Consider the following 21,631-nt stretch of genomic DNA (forward strand, 5'->3'; position numbering starts at 1 on the left):
TCCATGTCAAATATGAGGGAACTTAGAGTTATACTCAGAATTGTAGAGTTAGAAGATGTATCCTATCCACTCTATTTTACAGGTAAGGAGCTTAAGGTCAGAGTGGTCAAATGACTTAGCCAGGGTTTGTCTTCACTTTCATGAACTACATATGTGTGTTGTAGTAGAAGAAGCATTCCATCCAAAATCCCTAGGCACTGGGGTTATTCTCTAATAAGAGAGAATTACTTTTAAAGCCATTCAGAGGGATAAGAGATGATAAATGATAGAGATGGAACAGCACTTTTTATTATAGCAGCAAAAACCTTCAAACTATATGAAAATACCTAACATCTAAACTCTCCAGTGCCAGAGACCAAGATTGCTTGCTTGCGTGTTTTGAACTCAGACATGGTTATAAGATATTGAATGTAGAAGCTATGGTACCAACTAGCTTCCCAGAAAGAAAACCTAAAAACGGTTCCTCTTCACATCATCTCATGTCTTATCAGAATTACTGCAGCAAATTCAATAGCTTCAGAATTTCTGTAAGTAATTAATGGGAAGAAAGGTTTGGAAAATAGATCTGACAAGTGGTCACATTCCACATTTTATATATTTGGGGCTCTAGGGTTGAAATATTTTTTTTTCTGTTCCATCTTTGTACTAGCATGCATAAGTAGGAGTCAAAGCCATCACTCAATGTATCATAGAGTCACCTGACACATAAGGTCAGCTGATAGACAATAACCATTCATACGCATGCCCACATCTGAGGCCAACTCTCACTCTCTTGCTAATGTGAGTAGGACCCAGCCAAATTTTCTTTAACCTTGAAAGCTTAACTTACCTGCCATGACCACAGTAACACGAGAGACAACAATGGCACAGCCGCTTCTTCCCAGTCTATGTCTTTGATCTCTGTGTAGCATTTGACCCTGTTGACAACCCTTCCCTCCTGATTACTTTTACTCTTCCCTCTGTGTTACTGTGATACTGTCCTCCTTTGGGTCTCTTCCTTTGTCTTTGACAGTTCATCGAGACACTTTGATAGATTGTCATCCACATCCTGTCTATGCTCTAATTGTGGGTGTTTCTGTGCTGGGCATTCTTCCCTTCTGTCTGCACACTCTCACTTGAAGAGTACTCATCAGCTCCTATGGGTTTAATTGTCTGTGATACAGACAACTAACATTTCTATCAAGCACTAGTCTCTTTTCTGAGATCCAGGCCTGCATCACCAACTTCGTATTGTACATTTTGAACATAATATCCCCATAGCATCTCACACTCAGCATGTCCAAAATAGAGCTCATTACTTTTCCCTCCAATCTGACCACTCTCCAGAACTTACCTATAGTTGTCAGTCATCCTTCCAGTCTTCCAGATTTTCAGCCTCGGTGTTATCCCTTGCTCCACAGCCAGTTGTTAAAGCTTGTCGTTTGTACCTCTGTAACATCTCTTTCATCATCCCTTTCCCTCTGCTCACATGTCTTTGCCCTAGGTCATGCCCTCCTCTCCTCTTGCCTAGGTTATTGCTATAGTGTCTTAATTGGTGTCCCTGCCTTAACTGTCTCCCTCTCCAGTCCATCTTCCACAAAGATGCTAAAGTGGTTTTCCCAAAGTATAGTCTGACCATGTTATACTCTATGGATTATACTCTAATAACTCTAGTGGGCTTCTTTAAGGGCACAGACTGGGCTTTTTTTTTTCTTTTTGTCTTTTTTATTCCCCAGAGCAGGCATTTAATAATTTAATTGAGTACTGGACTTAAAATCAGGCGATCTGACTTCTCACATTAGACACTTAGTAGTGTAACCATAGGTGAGTCACTTAACCTCCAATGTTACATGGATACATCAAAATTCTTTGATTTTCCTGTATTAGTAGTCATACTGTTAACACAGGTATAATATATGTGAACAGTCAGTGTCAAACTGGAACTCTGGTTGCCTGCGTCATGAAATCTTCATGGAGTTTAGCTTTCTCTTAGAAAATGTCTTTAAATGTATCTTGTCCACCTTTGCTTAGACATTCCAGAAAATTACATTGAGGAATTACTAATAACTTATAAATTTTCCATTATATCATAATTTGGTATCAAAATTAAATTAATTTTGACAGGTCTGCACCTCAAGACAGGAACAGCAATAAGTATCTTCAACAAATGGTTGAGTGTATCAGCTTCACATTTGATTAGACCATTTCATTCGTTCTTCTGGCACATATCAAATTCCAATGCTGGGACAACCTAAGTCCAGTGGTTTCCATTGCAAAAGTGACATACTCAACAAGATTAGTTTATTGGAAATGGAGTTGATCAGAAAAATGCACACCTGACACAAAATTAAGAACAATTTTCTGAAGGCCTGCATCCTTAGTGCTTTCTGGACCAACCCTTGTGGACCGATGTCTGCACATGGCTGATACTCCAAACAGCAGAGTGAATGAATGAATGCCTGTGGGCTGGGCCTGAGCCTGTTTGCCTTGTGCTCTGCCTTCCAGTCCACTGGGAAGCCCATGCTCCTTTCATTTTCATTCTTTTCCAACTCTAGTGCTTTTGAACAGAGAACCCCCCCATCCTCCCGACCCCCAAACTCCACATTCCAACTCCATGATCTCATGGTACCAAGCATATCTCCCCTGCCAAGCAGCCAGGCTGCCTGCTGACTCTCACAGGGGGAACAGACGGGAACATAAACTTGCTATAGAGGAGCAAGACAATTTCTGTATATTTTTAAGACCAAGAATCCAGTATTCATTTAGAGGTTTTATTTTTTTAATAGCTCCTTGAAAATTCAGGAAAATAATTCATGCTGCCCTTATTTCTTGATAGCATCATTCCCTTTGCACTGATGTGTAGAATCTCAGAAACCAGAAAATGGGAAAGATATATTAGATCATGTCTGGTCCATTCCCAGTGGCCAGAATTCTTTCCCACAGTCTCCTCCAGTACTTTTCCTATTCCAGTTTTCTCAAGAATTGGAATTTCCACCTCTTCTCCTGGGAGATGATTCCTTAAGATTTCTAGGTCTCCATAGGGGAATTTCCCTGCCATTGTGTGGAAATGTTCCTATTCTTATTTTCAGTTCAGTACTCTTTGTTTTCACAACCCTAAACAGTGCCTCTCTTTCCTTGGTGAAGAATTTCTGGATGGTATATCCTCTCATACCATGATTTCTAATCTTGAACGAAGTTTAGGGTTTTTCTGTTTTTTTTTCCCCTAACTTATATATACATATAATATGAACACATATATACATGTATAAACATACATACGTGTACATAACTACATAAATGCTCAGAATTGCATAGTTTGAGAGTTGGAAGGGTTTTCAGAAACCATGCAACCATACCCATACATGAAAGGAATTCCCACTCTACCATATCAGACAAGGGGTCACCTAGCATCAATTGGAACATATCTTTCCCCATAAATCAGCCTCTTTAGTCCTTTCTTACTAAATTGGATTCTTTTTTTTTTAAGTGTCATCTCCAGCCCTGCAAGCATGAAAACCTAATCTTTTCCATCCTGTAAATTTATATTCTCTATCAGTCTGAATCAGAAATTGTTTAGAGGAAAGTGATTTAGTATCTAAATGATAGGCAACAGCATTCCTAACCTGGAAGACTATTTTTGGCTTCACTTTTCACTTGTTATTTGTAAAATGGAAAAGATTATGTTAGTTACTCAACATTTTAATACATATATTTATGCTTTTCTAACCCAAAACTGCAACCCCCCACTCACCTACTCCTACCTAAAGATACTTGGTTAGAGAGAAAGGGCTAGAGAGCAAGGAGGCACTATGGACCTGAAGATGGAGTTAAAGGAGCTCTTTTTGTGGTGGCAGTGATTTAGAAATTGAGGAGATGCTCACCATTTGGAGAATGGCCAATCAAGTTGTGGCATATGACTGTAATGTAATAATACTCTTGTGCTCTGAGAAATGACAAGAGGGATGGTTGTAGAAAAACCTGGGAAGACTTACACGAACGGACGTAACGTGAAGTGAGCAGAACCAGGACAACATGGTACACAGTAACAGCAACATTGTATGATTATCAACAGTGATTAGCTATTCTGATCAATACAATGATCCAAGACAGTTCTGAAGGATTTATGATTTAAAATTCTATCCACCTCCAGAGAGAGAGAATTGATAGAGTCTGAGTGCATATTGAAGCATGATTTTTTCACTTTCTTTATTTTTCCGTTTTTGCAATATGGCTAATATGGAAATATGTTTTACATGATTTCATGTATATAATTATATTATTTACATATTATATAATATAATATTTGTATATTATATTATACCTTATATTATTTCTTGCTTTCTCATTGGGTGAGGGAGGGGTGAGAGAGAGGCAGAGAATTTGGAACTCAAAAAAATTTTTTTTTACAAAAATTTTATTTTATTAATTTATTTTGATTTATCAACAATCACTTCTGTATGCTTTTGAGTTTAAGATTTTTCTCCCCCTTCCTCCCCACCACCCTCCCCAAGACAGTGCACAATTTGATATATTTACATTCCTATTAAACATATTTTCACATTAGTGAAGTTGCAAGTAAAAATTAAAACCAATAGGAGGAACTGTCAGAAAGAGGAAACAAAACTCAACAGAAGAGAAAAAAAAAAGCGATTCAACTTTCACAGTTATGATTACTATCTGTGTCTTTTCCTTCATCCTTTTTTCCCCTTGTTTATGCTTTTCTTTCTCCTTTCTGCTTTTCCCTCCTCACTACTGTTTTGCTTTTGACCACTGCCTCCTTCAGTCTCTCCTCCCTTCTATTATCCCTTTCCCTTTTCTTTCCCTTTGCACTTACTGCTTCTTCCCTCCCTTCTACCCACCCTTCCTTTTCCTGCCCTCCTTCCCTCCCATTGCCCAGGGCAAGTTAGATTTCTATACCCAACTGACTATGTTATTCCCTTCTTGAGCCAAATCTGATGAGAGTGAGGTTCAAACAATGCTCACCCCCCTCCCTTCTTTCCCTCTGCTGTAATAGGATTTTCTGTCTTTTCCTGTAATGTAATTTACCTTTGTCTGCCTCCTCCTTTCTCAGTACATTTTCTAAGATCAGACTAATCCACTTACTTGGATCCATTTAGCCCACTTGATTAAATTTTTTTTTATCATTACATCAAAGTCAACTAATATTCACCCCCTTTATGTATACTTTTCTTTAATATGATGTAATAACAATACAGTTCTCAAGAGTTGCAAGTGTCATCTTCCCTTGTAGGGATGTAAACAGTCCGCCCTTATTAACAACATATTGTACCTTTCTGTCCCATTTACCCTTTTATGTCTTCCTTGAATCTTGCACTTGAAGATCAAATTTTTTGTTGAGCTCTGGTCTTTTTATGAGGAAGGTTTGGAAGTCCCCTATGTTGTTGAATATCCATCTCCTCCCTTGAAAAATCATGCTCAAAAATTTTTAAAAATGAATGTTAAAAATAAATAATAAATTTTAGAAAAATGATGGAGCTAAAGGACACAATTTGGGGAGGAATAGTGAAAGAGACAGAGATCATTGAAGTTGTGCATGATCAAAAGGTCCTTCATGTACTGTGTAACCAGGCACATGACCCAATAGTGGAAATTATATCCTCAGTGCTTCAGTCTTTATATATTCACTGGTCTTTCATCTTTCCCTCCATTCCATGAAGAAGTAATGGTTCTCCTACTTATCAAAGCTAACCTGTCCACCTGTATCAAGGATTCCACCCCCTCCCCCCCACTTCCTCAGGGACTTGGTTCCATCGGTCATCCCTTCTCTCTCAAATCTTAAATTTTTGCTTCTGGTTTCTTTACCCGTCCCTAAAAAATAAAATAAAAGCTCACATGTTCCCTATTAGAAAAAAATAACAAACCTTCTTTTCACATCGCTCTCTGTTCATTGCCAGCTTTCTTAAAACAGTCGATCCAGTCAGTCAATTAAGCAGCAAGTGTTTACTAAATGCTTACTATGTTGTAGGCACTGAGGATCCAGAGACAGAAGTGAACCGATCCCCTGTCTTTGCAGAGCTCACAGAACGGCCAAGAGGGAGATAACATGCACCTACATAAATTGATTTAAAAAGAGATACAAGGTGACATTGGAGGGAAGGCCCTCCGAAAGGGCTTTGTTTAGAAGGTGGCATCTGAACTGAGCCTCAGAGAAAATGAGTGCAGGTGAGGAGGGGGTGATTTTTAGGCATGGATCATGGCCAGTGGAGAACCATGGAGCTGGAGGGTGAGGTTCTGTGTACAGCAAAAGTAAGAAAGTCAGTTTGGCTAGGTCGTAATATTCAGAAACGGGAGAAATTCTGATAAGGCTGGAAAGTCAGGGTGGGGCCAGTTGTGAAGAGCCCCACCCACCGGAGTTTGTATTTGATCCTTGAAATGATAGAGAACTACTAGAGTTTACTGAGTGTAGAGTGACATGATCAAGCCTGGTTTTAGAAAATCATACTTTGTTGGCGATGCAGAGGATGGATTGGAATAGAAAGATGTTTGAGGTGGAGAGATTAGTTAGGAGATGATTATAGTAGTCTAGATGATAGGTAATGAGGACCATAACCAGGCTGTTTGCTGTGTGAGAGGAATGTAACGGACAATCTGGTATGTTCTGGAGTGAGAAACAACAGATTTAGCAACTGACTGGGTATGTGTGATGAGTGGGGGTGATGAGTTGAGGTGAACCCGGATGACTGAAAGGATGGTGGTACTCTCAACATAAATATAGAAATTCAGAAGCAAAATGGGCTTAGGGGAATGAATAATGAGTTCTGTTTTGGACACATTCACCTTGGGATGCCTATGGAATATACAGTTGAAAATATCCAGTTTTCATAATATAGAACTGGAGTTCAGGAAAGAGACTAGGACTTGATATGTAGATCTGGAGGTCATCAGTATAGAATAATAATTAAACCTGTGAGAGCTAATAAGGTCACCATGAGACTGTGTATAGAAAGAAGAAAAAAGGGCCAAGAACAGGGCCTTGGAATGTACTCATAGTTAAGAAGCATGTTATGGATGGAGGTGGCCCACAACCCTGAACCCAAGAGCCTTGTTAATAGTAGAACTCTCCTCCACCACCCAGGCCACTAGGCCTCCTTCTATTCTGGGTTCAGTGGCCATCACTGAGGTAAGCAACAGCTACTGATGGACAAATAAACCCAAGAGCCTTGGAAATGGTAGCAACCTGAAAACCACTGGTCTGCTTCTCGTTTAGTCTCATAGTCATCATCCTGGGAAGCAACCTTTATGGAGATGTGACCTAGCCACTGCTACTGAGGATTCAGAGAAGAATGTTTTTCACACCAAAGTCCTCAGTACTGTCAAATTGTTCAACATCAGAAATGTGTATTTCTGATTTGCGTTACTATCTGCTTTGCTGCTATTTCCTAAAAACCATGGGACCTTTCTGTCTGACTTGCAGATGAAGCTTCCTATATATATTGTCCCTCAGTCAGACAATGCATTTATGTCCAACAAGTGCTTTATATGTTTACAGTGTTCCAAATGGTGATGATGCAAAGAAAGACCAAATAGTCCCTGCCCTCAAGGAGCTCATCTTCTAGTGAGCAAGACTAAGGTGGTAGTTCTGTAAGTGGAGAGAAGGTGACATAACATATAGAGTTGTTATGAAGGTAGAAAGACAGTATTTGGTGAAAGATTGAACATGGGGGGTGAGTGAGAATAAGGAATTAAGAATGACACCCAGGTTGCAAGCCTTGGTGACTAGGATCATGGTTCCCTTTACAATAACAATGAATTTGGGATTTGGGGGAAGGATAATAAGTTCTGGTTTTGACATGTAAAGTTTGAGATGTTGGAGAAGACAAGGATTATCAACTCAGCAGATAAAACAAGGAAGGAAAAGCCAAGGGTATTCTAATGGTTTTGGATACCCAGCCATTAAGTTCTGCAGCTCCTCATGCTTACTCTTATTCTCACAGATAAGTAAAGTTCCCAAAACAAGGCTAAGCCTTCCTCTCAGTTTTCTAGGGGCACACCTAAGGATGTGGAGTGTATCTTTTCTATTGAGCCATCGTTCCAGAGAGCTCCCAGTCTTGTCAGTTATTCCCACCAGTCACCAGTGATTAAGCAGCTCACTGTCACTTAAACCAAGTAACATGAATTAGCTCTTACAAAGGGATATTTACTGCGAAGAACATCACAAAGCATTTCTGCCCAATACCTCAAGGCACATGCTTAGTACTTGGGGAGAGTAGGTGCAAACTCAAATCAGTTGCTAGGTAGCATTTACCACCATCAGATTCACGCATCTGAATTCAGCTTGGACACTAGATAAATCTCTGGAGCTTCTTGGCTGCCTTCAATCTCTGCTGGGACAAGCAGGTTGCTCAGGACTTGGTTCCAACAAATCTTGGCATGAATTCTTCCAGCTTCTAGACTTCTGGTCCTCATGATTCTGACCTTTTGAGGCTCACAAGGTTGTATCCATCTCTAAAACATTTTCATTTAAAACAGGGGCTATCTTGTTTTCTATTTGTATCCCCAGCATTTAGGACAGTGCTGTTCCCTTAATTATTGTGGCTGTTTGTCCTTCATTCTAGAAAAGGACCAATGCCATCGCAAGGGGAATGTCTTGACTTGTACATGAATTGGATTTAAGTGAGACAGAACTATGCAGTCATCAACCTCACTCTTCTCCTTCAGTCAGTGCAGTCAAGTAATGGCTTAGAATGAGTATAAATATAAAGGTTTTCTGTTCTGGCCAGAAACTCAGAGTATTCCCCTCCTAGACTAACATCTTTGTACCCTTAATAAATACTTGATGAAGGATTTTTCTTTCATTCATGATGATCTTAACAGACCCACAATCTTTAACCCCTTGTAATCTAGTATCAACCTCTACCTATACTACACTGTCTGGGTTCTCTTTCTGCTTCTCTGACTCCTTTTTTTTCCTATACCCACTAAATTTGTACATGACTCCAAAGTTCAATTCTTATTCTCCTTTTATACTCTTTCAAAAAGCTCCTCTTCCTCCATGATTTCATCTCTATACATATGATTCCTTAATCTATTTTTCAACTCTGATTTCTCCCCTAAACTGCAGTCCCTCATCTCCAACTTTCTTTTTAAGGGAGTGAAGGAAGGCAATTGGAGTTAAGTGACTTGCCCAAGGTCACACAGCTAGTTAGTGTCTGAGGTCGGATTTGAACTCAGCTCCTCTTGACTCCAGGGCTGGTGCTCTATCCACTATACTAGGTGCAGCTAGGGCTGCACCTTTGTCTTCCACTTTCTGCTACATCTGAATGTCTTAGATAGTTCACTCTCATATGAAATGGAGCATGGAGGAAGTGTGGCTTAGTGGAAAGAATTCTGAATCTGTCATTTACTGTCTGTGTGGCTTGGACAAATCATTTCACCTCCTAAAGTTTAAATTTTCTCCTTATCTGTGAAACTAAGGGCTAAACTAAATAATCTTTAAGAGGATATCTGACTCTAAAGCCTTATTCTATTTCTGTGCCTTGGTTCCTGCCACTTTTCTTACCTAGAATATCCTCTACCCTTCTTACCTAAGTCCTGTTTTTTTCAGTAACCAGTTCAAGTCGCTTCTCTCATGAAATTTTCTTTGATCATCCTTAGTGATCACTTTGTCCTCCAAACTTCTATGTCAGCTATTAATCTATGCCATTTATTTGACCCAGCATTGACTACTGTAAAGGGTTGTTTAGCCTTGTATGTGCCTATCTTGAATTCCTGAGCTAGACTGGAAGCCCTTTGAAGACAGGAATTGTTTCTTCTTATAAGTCTATAGTTCTTCATACAATGTCAAGCACATAGTAGGTGCTCAGTTCATTTTTTACTGATAATGAGCAATATCAGGTACTGCACTGATGCCCAAGGAATGCCACAGAGTTTGGGGGAACCCCTCCAGACCTTGGATAGATTCTTTTTGGAAGATATGGACAAAAATTAAACAGTATGAAACTGCATAAATGGGTAGCAATCCACACTACTGAAGGGTGTACTTTCATTAATGAGATCACAGATCTGTTAAGGTATAGGAGTATGATGAAGGTGCAGCAGTATATTAAATCTATCACTGCTATTGTATTTATTACCGTACCTGGCAGCATAACTTAACAGAAGTGCCTTGGAAATTTAAGATCATTGGCTCTTATGGAAGGAAACAGTTATGATATGTTCTGTTATTTCTTGGTACTTCAAACAAATGAATGAAGCCAGCCATCAAGAGATGACTCAGGAAGACACTGACTGCAAGTATTTGAAAGGTTGTCCTGTAGAAGAAAGGTGGGAATTCTTCTGTTTGGCTCAAGAGGATAGAACCAGCAGCAGTGGGTGAAAATTAAAAGAAAATTTAGGCTTGATGGACGGGAAAACTTCCTGACAATTAGAACTGTGCGAAAGTGGAATGAGTTACCTTGAAAGCTGGTGGGTTTCTCTCCCCTCCCCCGCCTTCCCCCCCTCCCCCCCGGTCTTCAGAAGTTCCTTGGCCACTGGTCAGATTCTTTTTGTGTTTGGATTAGACTAGTTGGTTGCTAAGGTCCCTTCCAACTCTCAAATTCTATCATTTTTTGAGCTGGAAAGCTCCCAGCTTCGCCCTTCTGTGCACCACCCTACCCCTGGGATTGGGTTTCTAACCTTTCTGACTAATACATATGTGTCATATGGCACCAGAATATACCGTTACCATATCTTTTATGTTTGCTGTCGTTCTAGCTTGTTTCTTCTTGGAGATGGAATGGAAATTTCAGTAAATACTTAAAACCTAAATAGGTTTGCAAGATCTTTCTTTTTAAGCCTTCTGATCATATGCACTGGGATTATCAATAAAAGAGATAAACTGAGCAGATGATTATATGAAAAATAGTTGAATGCCTGTGTAATGTTCTAGCAGACAACTAAGAAATGAGTAATTTCTCCAAGCCGTGGTTTTCTCTCATATAAAATGAAGTTTTAGACTAGATGAACCCTTAGGTCCCTTCAAGTTCATTTGTTCTGTAACTATGATATTTATATTTTCAAAATCTTTATTCATTTATCAAATATTTTTATTGAATCCCTTTAATACATAAGGCACTATCAAGGATATAAAATATATATAAGATGATACTTCCCCTCAAAGAGCTAATAGGGGAAATAAGAAATGTTTACAAGAACTGTACCACAAGGTAGGATGAAATATGTTGCACACGAGAAGGATGGCAGAGTGGTCCAGATCACTATCCTGCACATTTGTTATAAATAGCAGTAACAGTACATTTTATTTTTGTAGCACCTTTCTTTCAGGAATGCACATTTTCTGATAAATGTTCTTTTTTATTGCATTATGAAATGCAGAATTATTCAGACAAATCAAAACCAACTGCTTTTTTATTGCCCATGTTTCTTTCATGTTACTATCATGGTTTCAACCACTAGGAGGTACAAACCAACAAAGAAACACAACCGTGACCAAAACATTATAAATCATAAATGTGCTTCAGAACTCAAATCCTTTGGTCCATATGAAAAGACAATTATTATCTTTATTAAAAATAGAGGGCAACTGGAATACAGAAAAAAAATAAGTAACTTGTCGAAGTGTTGCCAGAAATAAAACTCAAGTTTCCTAACCCTAAATCTGTTATTCTGCCTCCTGAACCACAAGATCATTTAAATAGTCTCAAACACATAGTTGGTAGTAGCCTCTAGCTTTGGCGATATGATGGAAGCTTCTTTCAGATGCCTTAGCCCAGAGTGATCTCTCCCTTTCCTCTAAATTCTTATAACACTTGTCTATTTTGTTCATTTAGCATTTAGTATATGCTTACTTCCGTTTTTTTTAACCTTTTATTTATATACCCTATCTCCCAAACTAGATCATAAATTCCTTCAGCTTGTCTTTGTACCTCTTCTAGTCCTTTACATATAGTAAATTGGCACTCAGCAAATGACTGATGGTGTTGGCAACACCTTTTATGTTGGTTAATGATAAAGGATTTCTGGATCTGGCTTTGAAAGAAAGAAGTAATGTTTTTGTTTGTTGTAGAATAATGGCACGCATCGGATATTCTCTGGCATCCAGCCTACGGGAATCCCTCATCTGGGCAATTACCTGGGAGCCATTGAGAGCTGGGTAAGTCTACAGGAAGAATGCAGCTCTGTCCTGTTCAGCATTGTGGATCTTCATTCCATCACTGTCCCCCAAGATCCAGCTGTTCTTCACCAGAGCATCCTCGACGTGACTGCTGTCCTGCTTGCCTGTGGCATAAACCCAGAAAAAAGCATTCTTTTTCAACAGTCTCAGGTCAGTTTGATACATCAGAGTCCTGTACAATCTCCTTTTCTTGTATCTGAGGAAAGATAAATTGTTCTTCTACCTCCTGTTTGTTTTTCAGGTATTTAAAGGTGATCCTGTCAGTTATGAGTACAACAGCCACATGGTCCTGTGATCCTTTCCTTCTGTGATTTGTTGTTGTTCAGTCATGTCTGACTCTTCATGACCCCATTTGGGATTTTCTTGGAAAGCCATTACTTGTTACTAAAATGTAGAAATGCCATTTGACAAATGATCCTTATTGGTTAAATATGTTGTCCATGGAGTGAGATTTAGGGCCCTCTATTTTCCAATAATGTAGACATTTCCACATTGGGTATCCCATTCATTGGGTATTATCCATTGTCTCTTCTCAGAAAGCAGGTCTTCAGGAGATCTCAGAGAAACCATTTAGAAACTTAAGGTAGTCCACAGCTCCCATGCCCAAGCTAAAGTAGACTTGAGGGCAAAGCCACCAGGGTTGCCTTAGGTTCTTTTCATGAATGATTTGAGTGATTTCTCTTTGATCATCAGATGGGCCAAGGAACCCAGAGGTAAAGACCTTTGAAGACTTCTAATAAAAAAAGTACTCAAGTTTTTTAAGATAAATTTTTATTGATATCTTTTGTTTTTATATTATCTGAGTGGCAGCTAGGTGGTGCGGTAGATAAAATGCTGGACCTAGAGTCAGGAAGACTCATCTTCCTGAGTTCAAATCTGGCTTCAAACACTAGCCATGCGGTCCCCTGGGCAAGTCACTTAACCTTGTTTGCCTCAGTTCCTTGTCTGTAAAATGAACTAGAGAAGGAAATGGCAAACTACTCCAGTATCTCTGCCAAGAAAACCCCAAATGGGGTCATAGAGAGTCGGACATGACTGAAAAATAGCTTAGCAAAAACATTTCCTACAGTATCCCTCTATCTAACTTCTCCCAGAAAATCATCCCTCTCTTATAACCAAAGTATTGTTTTTTAAAGAAAAAGAGAAAGAAGAGAAAAGGCCATAGGCAAAATCAATCCACACATCTGAGCAACATCTGAAAATATGCAATCCCCATACCTGTAGACCTCCTACCTCTGCAAAAGAATGACCAGGAGTGGGTGGTGAAGGGAGAAGTGAAAAGATTCAAGTTTTGACTGGGTAGTGATGTTCCTTGGCCAAATCTGTGTCCATAGTTCAGTTACAATGTCATCGCATGATGTTATAAAGAAATATGCTAGCAATGTAGATGCTGTGCTAGATCTGAAACTTCTGCAGGTCAAAGACAATATCTTGTACATCTTTATATCCCTCCTAATTTCTGACACAATATCAAACATGTAACATAGCTGCTCAATAAATATTTATTAAATGAATAAATGAATTTAAAGAGAAAAATGCATTGATTACCTTAATGTTGTTTCCTACTTTAAGGAGAATTTTACTTTTTAATAGAGTCATAAAATCTTGAAGTCAAAAGGGACCTTAGAGGTTATCTAATCTAATTGGGATCCACCCTCCCAATTAGAGAATCCCCTCAACAATGTCTCTGACAGATAGATATTTATTCAGCCTCTTCCTGAATTCTCCAATTGGTAGGGGTGGGGTATCTTCACTGCTTTGTAAGGCAATTCATTCTATTTTTTGGACAGCTCCAGTATTTAGAAAATGTTCCTTTAGGGTGAGCCATATTCTGCCTCTCTGTAACTTCTGTCTTGGACTAACTTCTGCTCTGTTCAGTCACCCGAAATAAATCAAATTTCTCTTTCAAATAACAAGCCTTCAAATATTTAATGAGTTATCATGATCTCCTTAAATCTTCACTTCTCCAGGCTAAATATAAGCAGTTCCCTTTTTTTCACATAGTATAAATTGTATATATTTTATCATATGAATAAGACCCATCCATCAAATTTCCCTCTTGAAATGTTCCTAGAAATAAACACAGTACTGTTGGGTCTGTTTGGACCCATCCATCCATGATACAGTTGGGATTATTGCCCTTTAACATATGCTGCCCAAGATATGATTAGCTTTTTTTAATAGTCTCATTATACTCTTGGCTCTTAAGATTGCTGCCAATGAAAACTTTTTCATTTTTTCACACAAATTTTTGTCAGGCCAGGTTATCCTCTGTCCATTATATGGTTTATTTTTAAACCCAAATGCAAGAATTTGCATTTGACTTGACTACATTTCCTCTTATTGTTTTAGGCATGTCATTAAAAATTGATTCGTTATCTAATGTATTAGCTCATCCCTCAAACTTTGTGTCATCTTCAAATCTGTTAAGCATCCCTTTATGTTTTCATTTAAATCATTCATAATAGGCAGTCTTATCATTCTTAGTTCTAGAGTAATCTAGGGAGGGGAAGGTTTAGGTATTTTCTAATTAAGTATAATATATTATTCATAATATTCTTTAGACTTTGCTTACAGCTACAATAACTTTTACCCCCAAAAGCTCCAAATTGAAATTTACATTATCTAATTATAGTTATAAAATATAAATTTTTATTCTATATGTAATTGTTAAAGCTGTAAACACAAAATTATAAAATAATTATGAATGTTTTATGTGGAACATTCTGTAGAAATTAAAAGAAGCATCCAGCAAAACCTCATGTTTACTATTTATCTGTAAGACTTTCAAGTTAAACATTTTACAAAGTTTTTGACTATGCATAACATTTACAGTGAAATAAGTTACGACTTGGAAGATGCTTGATATAACATAGTCAAACATAAACTTAATTTTGTGCTTTATTTCCATGAAGGTTTGCAATATTTGGCTTAACACCAGACAAATACAGTCTTAAATCTGGTTCTGCATTAAGTTTATTTCTGTATCTTGATTTCAAACAAGACTAAGTGAGAATACTCGCTCACACAGATATATGGTAGAAAATGATAGAAAAACTTTATAAACTCCCTTTCTGAGAGATGGAATCTCATTTGTTTAATTTTTAGTCATCTAACCAATCAATGAAAATGAGCAGCTTGTTGCAATATAAAATATTTACTTTTCAACTATGAAAGACAAATGCTATATTAGATGATAAATGTATTTAAAGTTCACTTGCAAATATTGCTTCATTTTTAGCATTTACACATAAACTCACCAAAGGAAAAAATGCCTCCAAATTTGACTTTCTTTTCTTTTGCCACTGACATATCAGCCACAATATCACAGAAACTCTGCTGAACAACTGACCAGTGTCACCAACCAGTTTATTTGAGTCTATCAGATAAAAGACTAGTAACATAAGATAAGCTTAAAATCCAAAAGCAGCCTTATGTAGTAAACTTATAAAGTTTGTTTCTGCAGGATGTTTGTGATGGTGTCAAGATTATAATGCACATGCACAGCAATCATGGTCAAACATGGATCATTTCAAGCAGCTTGATATTTGTACTGCAAGAATGCAAACATTCGTAACATCTTTCTTGTGTGGTTATACAGATGATGCTGTATGATTACAGGGTAACAGAGGAGAATGAGGGAGCTAGTCTGGTACAGTAAACAGAATGCAAGTGAGAGTATGCACCTGTGTCTGGCCATCCATTGGGAATCAATTTGCACTTTAATGTCAAATCTTTGTGGCAGTTTGGAAACAATTTGGTGACAGAATAAGAAACTGTTCTTAGTCAGAAGTGGACAGAATTTGACATAATCAGTGCCCAAACACCAAAATCATTGTGTGCATGACCATGATAGTTTCAAATTCCTGCAGAGACCAACCTATAATGCTTCAAATATGCACATACTCGTTGTCACAGAGGAGAAATGTATCTGTAACATAATTGGACAATTATTTATTGCTTTAAGGTGACACTAAAGAATTTTTAGCATGAATACTTTAGAGTATCATTGTGAAACCCCCAAGGGGTTCATGAACCAGTGATCTAGTGCATCTCTCATGTTTTATAAGTAATGAAATGGAATTAAATGGTAGAGTCAGGACTTCAACCCAGCTCTTCAGACTCTACAACAGCTTTGGATTATATATATTTTTATAATCAATGTAGCTTACACTAAGATCACCCGATTAATTACCATGGTATCTCTAGTAGTCTTGTCTCTACAACCTTCTAATTATTTTGCCCTTCTCTTTCCTTGTTTTTCTGATTATGTCAAGCAACATATATCTGGTTGATTTTTACGAAATCTAATGGGGAAAATTCCAACATTATTAAAAAGGTAAATGAAGATCGACTAATCTTTCAAATATTGATTTCCCACTCTTCCCCATAGTTCATTAATATTATAACTGTTTAAAGTTTTGGTGGCCAGTGTTAATTGAATATCTCTGAAGTTATGCAAATCAATGAAAAATAATATTCAATTTATGTATGACTTTTCAGGAATATAATTGTAGTGGAAAGTATGATATACCTGAAATGGTGTTTTTTGTTTGGTTTGATTTTTCCTTTAAAAATAAATTTATTCCTGTATATTATTAATTCTGTGCATCTTTATTTCTGGAGATAATTACAAATGTAGAAAATGGTTTTTTCTAAGCTATAATACTGATTTTGCCAATAGTTTTTGTCTCCATTCCTTTGCATTCTTTCTGAACAGTCTGACTGGAACAATTTAGGCTCATTGAAGATTTTTCTCATTATTTTCTTTTTCTCTCTCTCCCTCTGGCTGCCGGTCACATTGCTTCCCCTAAAATATGTTTGCCATATGTGGAGAATTTTACCGACTACCTCTCTTCTGAAAGGGGTGTGTGTGTGTGTGTGTGTGTGTGTGTGTGTGTGTGTGTGTGTGTGTGTGTTTGGTAGGTGTTTCCTTACCATTGCTGGAGTCAATGGTCTTTTATTTCCAGCAGGCCTGTATACAGATCCAATCTCTGATTCCCACAGCTGTCTCTGAATTATGAGTCTCCACATTTTCAACTGCTGCCTTCCCCACACTGTAATCACTGCAGATTGAAGATAAAAGGTGGAGGACATAACTTGAGACACTAACTCACCATCAGAGCCAGGAGAGATGCCCTGATCTGTCAGGCTTCTCCTTGTTTCAGTGAGTCCAAAAGCAGTTCAGGCAGATAGATATGCAAGGGAGGAGGAGGAAGAGGAGAATGGAATCTGTGACTGTGGATTCCTTCTGAATTGGCTAATGTGAATGGAGTCCTTATTATTACCCCAGAAGCCAAAATTGAGAAGGAAAGTAAGGGAGAGGACAGAGCAGAACCAGTCTGCCATTCTGAATCATCCACAATTGACAGGCTAACGAAACTAAATGTGTGAGTCTTGTTCCTCATAATGGGTTAATGGAGCATTAGATGGTTGTCTTTACTTCTCTCATGGTGGAGTCTACATAGGATCCTAGGTTTGGAGCTGGTAGATCCCTTAGAGGCCATCTGGTCCAACCTGCAGATGAAGAAACAGAAGTTGAAAGGATTTGCTGAAGTTGCTGGGTGCTCCACAGGTAGTAAGTGACAAAGTTAGGGTTTGGACCTAGGCTCTTGGACTCAGAATCCAGTGTTCTTTAACACAGCACCATGCTGCAAACCATGTTAAAGAATAAAACCTGCTGTCATTATCCATTCATCAACAAGCATTGATTAAATAAATGCCTACTAAGTGCTAAGCACTGGGAAAACAATGACAAAAATGAAACCATCCTTGCCCTCAGGTGGCTTAACAAGCTGCATCCTATCCAGGCAGCAAGTGTGTATACAACACATACACTCAACACTGACTAGATACAAAATAAGTAGAAGGGGATCAAGAAGTGCTTCATTGTAGGAGGTGATGCTTTGAAGGAAGCTAGGGGTTTAAGAGGTTGAGTTGAGGAGAGAGTGCATGGAGATGGGACTGTCAGGGGTTTGTCATGTGAGGAAAAGCAAGAAGGCCAGTTTGGCTCGGCTGTAGAGTGTGGAAGCGGAGAAGATGTGTAATAAGCATGCAAAGATAGGCCACTGGAGCTTATGGAATAGGGAAGGAACATGGTCAGACCTCTGTTTTAGAAATATATGCTTGGAAAATTTTAAACAAAATATTAGCAAATAGATTACAGCAACTTGTCACAAGAATAATATACTGTGACCAGGTAGGATTTATACCAGGAATGCAGGGCTGGTTCAATATTAGGAAAACTACCGGCATAAGTGAGCATATCAACACCAAACCAACAGAAACCACATGATCATCTCAATAGATGCAGAAAAAGCTTTTGACAAAATACAACACCCATTCCTATTAAAAACACTAGAAAGCATAGGTATAAATGGAGTCTTCCTTAAAATAATAAATAGCATCTATCTAAAACCTTCAGCAAGCATAATATGTAATGGGGACAAACTAGAAGCATTTCCAATAAGATCGGGGTGAAACAAGGATGTCCATTATCACCACTGTTATTCAATATCGTACTGGGAACATTAGCTTTAGCAATAAGAGAAGAAAAAGAAATTGAAGGTATTAGAATAGGCAAAGAAGAAACAAAGCTATCACTCTTTGCAGATGACATGATGATATACTTAGAGAATCCTAGAGAATCAAGTAAAAAACTACTTGAAATAATAAACAACTTTAGCAAAGTTGCAGGCTATAAAATAAACCCACATAAATCATTGGCATTTCTATGTATCACCAACAAAGCCCAACGCAAGAGATAGAAAGAGAAATTCCATTTAAACTTACTGTAGACATTATAAAATATTTAGGAGTCTACCTCCCGAAACAAACCAGGAACTCTATGAACACAATTACAAAACACTTTTCACACAAATAAAGTCAGATCTAAATAATTGGAAAAACATCAGTTGCTCATGGGTAGGCCAAGCTAATATAATAAAAATGACAATTCTACCTAAGCTAATTTACTTATTCAGTGCCATACCAATCAAACTACCAAAAATTATTTTATAGAGTTAGAAAAAATAATAAGATTCATTTGGAAAACAAAAGGTCCAGAATATCAAGGAACTAATGAAAAGAAATGCAGGGGAAGGTGGCCTAGCAATTCCAGATCTTAAATTGTATTATAAAGCAGCAATCATCAAAACTGCTTGGTACTGGCTAAGAAATAGAGTGGTGAATCAGTGGAATAGGTTAAATATGCAAGACACAGTAGTCAATGACTATAGTAATCTATTATTTGATAAACCCAAAGACCCCAGCTTCTGGGATAAGAACCCACTCTTTGAAAAAAACTGCTGGGAAAACTGGAAAAGAGTATGGTAGAAACTAGGCATAGACCCAAATCTCACACCATATACAAAATAAAGTCAAAATGGGTTCATGTTAGATATAAAGGCTGATACTATAAGCAAACTGGGAGAGCAAGGAATAGTTTACCTATCAGATCTATGGAGAACAGAAGAATTCATGACCAAACAGGAGATAGAGAACATTATGAAAAGCAAAATGGTAATTTTGATTACATTAAATTGAAAAGTTTTTGCACAAACAAAGCCAATGCAACTAAGATTAGAAGGAAGGTAGAAAATTGGGAAAGAATTTTTACAACCAGTGTCTCTGATAAGGCCTCATTTCTAAAATATATAGAGAATTAAGACAAATTTATAAGACACAAGCCATTCCCCAATTGATAAATGGTCAAAGGATGAACAGACAGTTCTCAGATGAAGAAATTAAAGCCATCTATAGTCATATGAAAAAATGCTCTAAATCATTATTGATTAGAGAAATGCAAATCAAAACAACTCTAAGGTATCACATCACACCTATCAGATTGGCCAACATGACAAAACAGGAAAATGATAAATGTTGGAGAAGATGTGGAAAAATTGGGACCCTAATGCATTGTTGGTGGAGTTGTGAAATGATCCAACCATTTTAGAGAACAATTTGGAACTATGCCCAAAGGGCTATAAAAATGTGCATACCCTTTGACCCAACAATAGCACTTCTAGGGCTATATCCCAAAGAGATCATACAAATGGGAAAAGGACCCACATGTACAAAAATATTCATCACACAGCTCTTTTTGTGATGGCAAAGAATTGGAAATTGAGAGGATGCCCATGAATTGGGGAATGGCTGAGCAAGTTGTGGTATATGAATGTAATGGAATACTATTGTGCTATAAGAAATGATGAACAAGCTGACTTCAGAAAAACCTGGAAAGACTTATATGGTCTGATGCTGAGTGAAGTGAGCAGAACCAAGAGGATTTTGTACACAATAACAGCAACGTTATGCCATGACTAATATTGTTAAACTGAACCCTTCTCAGCATTACAAGGATCTAAGACATCTCCAGAAGCCTCGTGATGGAAAATGCCATCCACATCCAAAGAAAGAACTATGGAATTAGAATTGCTATCACTTATTTTTACCTTCTGTTGAGTTTTGTTTCATCTTTCTGATGGTTCCTCCTATTGGTTTTTTATTTTTACTTACAATTCCCACTAATATGAAAATATGTTTAATAGGAATGTAAATATCAGATTGTGCGCCGTCTTGGGGAGGGTGATGGGGAGGAAGGGAAAGAAAAATTTTAAACTCAAAAGCATATGGAAGTGATTATTGATAAATCAAAATAAATTAATAAAATTTTAAAAAGTGGAAATATATGCTTGGCAGCCATATGAAAGATGTATCATTGGAACTGCATCTCTAGCTTTTTAATTTGGGCATTGGGCTTCTGGAATGTGAAAAGGGGGTACTGGACTTGGAGTTAGGGAATGTGGCTCTAAGTTATGGCTCCAATGCCATTTTTGTGACCATGGAAAAATCACTTAATCTCCCTGTGCCTGAGTTCCTTCTTTTTTAATTAATCAATCAATTAATTTATTTTTAATTTAATTAATTTATTTTGAATTATCAACAATTACTTCCATAAGCTTTTGGGTTTTAAACTTTTCTCCCTCTCCCTCCCCAAGATGGCATGCATTCTGATATATGCTATACATGTACATTCCAATTAAACATATTTTCACATTAGTGATGTTGTAAGTAAGAATTAGAACTAATAGGAGGGACCACCAGAAAGAGGAAACAAAACTCAACAAAAGAAAAAAGGTAGCAAATAGTATGCTTCGATCTGCATTCAAACACCGTAGTTCTTTCTTTGGATGTGGATAGCATTTTCCATCATGAGGCCTTTGGAGGCCTCAGTTCCTTCTTCTGTAAAATGGAAATAATATTTTTAAAAATTTTGTTCTCTTTGTTTTCATATCAGTGTCATTTCCCCAGTCAGGCTTCCCTTATAACAAAGAATAAAAAAGAAAGCTGGAACTGGGGCTGGGAGTGGGGAGCAGAGGCCAACCAACACGTCTCCTCAGTCTGGTAGCATATGGACAGTGCCCACACTCATAGGTCCCCACCTCTACCAGGAATGGAGGGGAGGGGGGCTTTCTCCTGTCATCCTTAGAACGAAGCCCAATTCTCAGGCAGTCAGCC

General features: G+C 37.8%; 1 protein-coding gene across 1 annotated transcript in view; it reads left to right on the top strand.

The window, feature by feature from the left end:
* Positions 1-21,631, top strand: part of WARS2 (tryptophanyl tRNA synthetase 2, mitochondrial) — an 80,055-nt gene that overhangs the window by 28,635 nt on the left and 29,789 nt on the right. The window contains exon 2 of the mRNA XM_021003145.2: positions 12,005-12,262. Coding sequence (XP_020858804.1) covers positions 12,005-12,262 — 258 coding nt within the window. The remainder of the gene's footprint in view (positions 1-12,004; positions 12,263-21,631) is intronic.

This window comes from Phascolarctos cinereus, unplaced genomic scaffold, assembly GCF_003287225.1.
Source record: "Phascolarctos cinereus isolate Bilbo 61053 unplaced genomic scaffold, phaCin_HiC Scaffold_5;HRSCAF=322, whole genome shotgun sequence".
NCBI lineage: Eukaryota > Metazoa > Chordata > Mammalia > Diprotodontia > Phascolarctidae > Phascolarctos > Phascolarctos cinereus.